General features: G+C 41.7%; 1 protein-coding gene across 5 annotated transcripts in view; it reads right to left on the bottom strand.

The window, feature by feature from the left end:
* Window positions 1-1,544: 1,544 nt before the first annotated feature.
* LOC135098261 (uncharacterized) overlaps window positions 1,545-5,000 on the bottom strand; it is a 13,570-nt gene continuing 10,114 nt past the window's right edge. For 4 of the 5 annotated variants that reach the window (XR_010266756.1, XR_010266757.1, XR_010266755.1 and 1 more), the window contains 2 exons: window positions 3,985-4,251; window positions 1,545-2,851 (listed from right to left, as the gene is read on the bottom strand). Coding sequence is in view for 1 of the 5 variants with exons in the window: in XM_064000528.1 (XP_063856598.1) it covers window positions 2,554-2,851 (298 nt within the window). In the remaining 4 variants the exon portion in view is untranslated. The remainder of the gene's footprint in view (window positions 2,852-3,984; window positions 4,252-5,000) is intronic. The other variant, XM_064000528.1, reaches the window with a different exon arrangement.

Raw genomic sequence — 5,000 nt, 5'->3', positions numbered from 1 at the left:
AATGCCTTTGCTTGCAATTGTTTTATAATTAGATTTTCAGCTTGTGACACTTGTGCTACATTTACTGGCTTATATGTGTTTCCCTTGACTTCTTCAGTAGTGCCATCACCTTTTCCTCTGAAGCTGTTCAGAAGCTTGAGGCATACAGCAACTGCCCTCTTTGCTTTAAACCAATCAGAAAAATACTTCTTAAGTTTTTCTAGTATATCTGTGGGCTGTTGTTGTGTACCTACAGCATGGCATACAACTTTCTTCACTTAAGGATCATTCTCATTTATGACCTTGTACTGGGAATGGCTATCCATTTTGCTATGTTGAAAAAGGAATTGTGGGCCGTTCCACCAGATCTTGCTATTACACAATTCATCCGCTGTCATGCCTCTAGATGCATGATCTGCTGGGTTATATATACTGTGTCTCTACAAATTTCCACTGATCTGGTGAAGTGTGATCTCTTATTGTTTCTACTCTATTTGCAGCAACATATACATGGAATCTCTTTGCTTCATTTGCAATGTAACCAAGGACTACTTTGCTGTCTGTCCAAAATACTTCTTCCACATTATTATACTCAAGTTCTCCCTTCAAGAGTTTATGGATTCTAACTGACACCACTGCTGCTGCTGCTGCTAGTTCTAGTCTGGGAATTGTTATGGTTTTTAGAGGTGTGACACGTGACTTTGCCATTACTAATGCACAATGAATTCGGCCAGTCTTGCTAATTAATGTAATATATGAGCACTGGCCACATCCCTCTTGACACGCATCTGAAAAGTGATGGAGTTCAACCTTTCCTACTTCCCCAAAGTCATGGGGTTTGTAGCATCTAGGTACCTTTAGCTGATCTAGTTTGTGCAGCTCATCCTTCCATTTTATCCATTTAGGTTTGACATAATCTGGCACCTCATCATCCCATTCAACTGCATTCTTACATAATTCTTGTAAAATTTGCTTTCCAGTCAGTATGAGAGGTGACACCAGACCTAATGGATCATATATAGAGGTCACTGTTGACAGAATGCCTCTCCTGGTGAGTGGCTGGTCTTTCACCTTTATTCTAAATTGAAATGTGTCAGATTCTATGCACCACTCAACTCCCAAAGTTCTTTCTATAGGCAGTGTGTCTTCATTCTTACTAAAATCCAAACTTTTAATTCCATCTGCTCTCTCATGAGGAGAAATTGCAGCTAATACAGCTTTGTTGTTGTTTGACAAGAACTTATGAAGGTTGAAACCTCCCTTGTAACATAATTCTTTGCTCTGCTGAATAAGAGTGACAGCTTCATCCATTGTAGCTACTGACTTCAAACCATCATCAACATAAAAGTTGTTTGTTACAAACTTGGCCGCATCAGCATAAAAGGGCCAGATTCTCAGGAAACCCTTTGTATTATTTGTATGTGCAATATTTTTCTATCCTCTGTGTCTATTGTTTTATGTCCAAAGGATGGGTGGCAGGTTCCATCATCCTACTTTGTTGTGCAGGCTTTAGTCCAACAATATATGTATCAATCAATCAATCATCTTGGTAATAAAAAGAATAATAACAATAATTTTTAACTTTATTTTCTCGGTTCTATTTCCTTTCTTTAATAATAATGATGAAAAAAATAATAATTATATAATTTAATATAACCTAACATAGCCTATCTTAGCTCATAACAGAAATAGGTAGGTCAGTTAAGTTAGGCCAGACTAAACTGCCTTACTTTAGGTCACTCATGTAAGAGAATTATTGATCTTATTGTGCTAAATCCTAAGGACTCCTGCTATCTGATGTCATTCTACTTCTGTTCTCTTTCAAATTTCTCCTCATCTCCCTCCACTCCATTGCACCGCTGTAAAGGGTCTTGGCGCACTCCCTTACCTCCTCCTCCTCCTCTGACGAACAGTTCCAGTGGTACTTGAAGAGGCCGCTCAGTTTAACAAGTTCATTCTGGCTCACCTGGAAGACAAGTGCCAGTGAATTAGTATGGAAGCTTGGGTTAGTTTAATTACAAGGGCCCTATTCTGAAACGCCTTGCTCTCTTGCCATGACTATTTTCCAAGGCCACAGAGATGATCAGCCGGGTTCTCAAGAGTGTTTATCATGTTATTAATGTGGAATTCTTGTTAATATGCCACTAGAACCATAAATACACCCTTAGAAACCTGTGTAACATCAACTAGAGAGCTTTTTTTAATGTAGTGGAGGTGCAGTGCAGAAGCGTTTGAGAATTTTGAGTCTTATGATCCAACCAGACCAACATTTCAGATACACGCATCACTGTAACCTTCCTTATCTCAGTCATTGAGTTAATGTGGCCAGGCCACATGCTGCTTCTGTCTCCAAGAACACACCTACTCATTTCACTGATATAAGCAACCTTTTCAAAGTCCCTCAGAGCCTCTTCCATTTCTAACAACAACCAATATTTAATGGGCTCCTAAACACACACACACACACACACACACACACACACACACACACACACACACACACACACACACACACACACACACACACACACACACACACACACACACACACACCTGCAAGAATTTGTCTTACCCTTAGCCAGTACTCATCTTATACATATAAACAGCAAAGTGAATGAGTGTTGTGGGCATAGCATTGCACCACTGCCTGCATAAGTTACTAAAGCTGTGACGCACCTCACATGCCTTGCCTGTCACCTTGCCTGTGGTCTGGGGAGGGGTGGGGTGGGGTGTTACGTCGCTGGTGGTGGTGGTGGTGGTGGTGAGGGTTACTGGAGGAGGCTTGGTGAGGGCTGGGGTGGAAGGAGGGTGGCTCAGGCTGGGGGTGGGGGTGGCATCATCATCATCAGCTGTGACACAGCTGGGAGAGTACCTGCAAGAGAGAGAGAGAGAGAGAGAGAGAGAGAGAGAGAGAGAGAGAGAGAGAGAGAGAGAGAGAGAGAGAGAGAGAGAGAGAGAGAGAGAGAGAGAGAGAGAGAGAGAGAGAGAGAGAGAGAGAGAGAGAGAGAGAGAGAGAGAGAGAGAGAGAGAGAGAGAGAGAGAGTGAGAGAGAGTGAGAGTTACAATGTTTAGAATCGAGTCAGTCCAGCCAGCCAGCCTCTCTCTCTCTCTCTCTCTCTCTCTCTCTCTCTCTCTCTCTCTCTCTCTCTCTCTCTCTCTCTCTCATTCATTCATTTTCCTTGTATTTCTCTAAATTTTATTTCTTCTTTATCTTTCTTCCTTTCCTTCTATTTCTTTCCTTTCATCTTCTTTTCCTTCCTTCCTTCCTTCCTTATCGTTTCTTATCTTCCTTCCTTTCTTCAATCTTTTCTTCCTTCCTTCCTTCATTTAATTAATTCACACACACACACACACACACACACACACACACACACACACACACACACACACACACACACACACACACACACAGGAATTCTGGAGAGAGAGAGAGAGAGAGAGAGAGAGAGAGAGAGAGAGAGAGAGAGAGAGAGAGAGAGAGAGAGAGAGAGAGAGAGAGAGAGAGAGAGAGAGAGAGAGAGAGAGAGAGAGAGAGAGAGAGAGAGAGAGAGAGAGAGAGAGAGAGAGAGAGAGAGAGAGAGAGAGAGAGAGAGAGAGAGAGAGAGAGAGAGAGAGAGAGAGAGAGAGAGAGAGAGAGAGAGAGAGAGAGAGAGAGAGAGAGAGAGAGAGAGAGAGAGAGAGAGAGAGAGAGAGAGAGAGACAAATTATTTCTCTCTCTCACACACACACACACACACACACACACACACACACACACACACACACACACACACACACACACACACACACACACACAGGTAATAACAATAATATCTACCCTATATTGTAATGCACATTTTCATAATCACCACTGAATCATCATCATCATCATCATCATTTTTTTATCAATAATAGTAACAGTATTTATATATGTACACAGCATCACAATTATTACTACACACACACACACACACACACACACACACACACACACACACACACACACACACACGTACATACACTCACCTCTCGGCAGAGGGGTGGGGAACATCTGTGTAAGTGTAAGCAAGGGGGAGTGGGTGTGTTTTGGGGTGTTTAGGGGTGTCTGGTTGTGTGTGTGTGTGTGTGTGTGTGTGTGTGTGTGTGTGTGTGTGTGTGTGTGTGTGTGTGTGTGTGTGTGTGTGTGTGTGTGTGTGTGTGTGTGTGTGTGTGTGTGTGTGTGTGTGTGTGTGTGTGTGTGTGTCAGGGTGGGGTGGGGTGGAGGTGGCTCAGGTCCTCCAAGCACACACACTCCTGCAATATATAAAATAAATTAGACAGGGCTTAAACAACAACAACAACAAATAATAATAATAATAATAATAATAATAATAATAATAATAATAATAATAATAAAAAACAATTAATATTTTCTAATTATTATATGCACTAGTAAATATAAATCTTTTCAAATAATTTCTTTTTTTGTATTCTACTGGCTGTGACCTGTGTATTGCTGTGTATTGCTGTGTAAGGCTGTGTATTGCTGTGTATTGCTGTGTAAGGCTGTGTATTGCTGTGTATGGCTGTGTATGGTTGTGTATTGCCCGTCCACGGTGTTAGTGGCTCCTTGTGGCCCTGCCAGGCACTGTAAGCGGTGTGTGGCCTTTTGAAACCTTTTTGTCACCATTAGTTTTGTTGGTAGTGGCCACACACACTCAAATACACCCAAATTATTCCCAAACACACTCAGACACATCTACACACACTCAAACAGCCACACACACTCAAATACACCCAAAATATCCCCCAAACACACTCAGACATCTATACACACTCAAAACACACCTGAACACACTTATAACATCTCCAAACACACTCAAAACACACCCAAACATAGCCACACACCAAACACCCACACACCCAAACACACTTAAACACTCAAACACACTCAAACACACCCAAACACACTCAAAACAGGTCCAAACACCCCCAAACACATTCAGAATACCCCAAGAAGTAGAAAATGTACCAAAACAAGAGATAAATAATACAATTGTGCT

This window comes from Scylla paramamosain, unplaced genomic scaffold, assembly GCF_035594125.1.
Source record: "Scylla paramamosain isolate STU-SP2022 unplaced genomic scaffold, ASM3559412v1 Contig52, whole genome shotgun sequence".
Classification (NCBI taxonomy): Eukaryota; Metazoa; Arthropoda; class Malacostraca; order Decapoda; family Portunidae; genus Scylla; species Scylla paramamosain.
The sequence above is the reverse complement of the archived record's forward strand: the minus strand, read 5'-3'. Positions and strand labels throughout refer to the sequence as shown.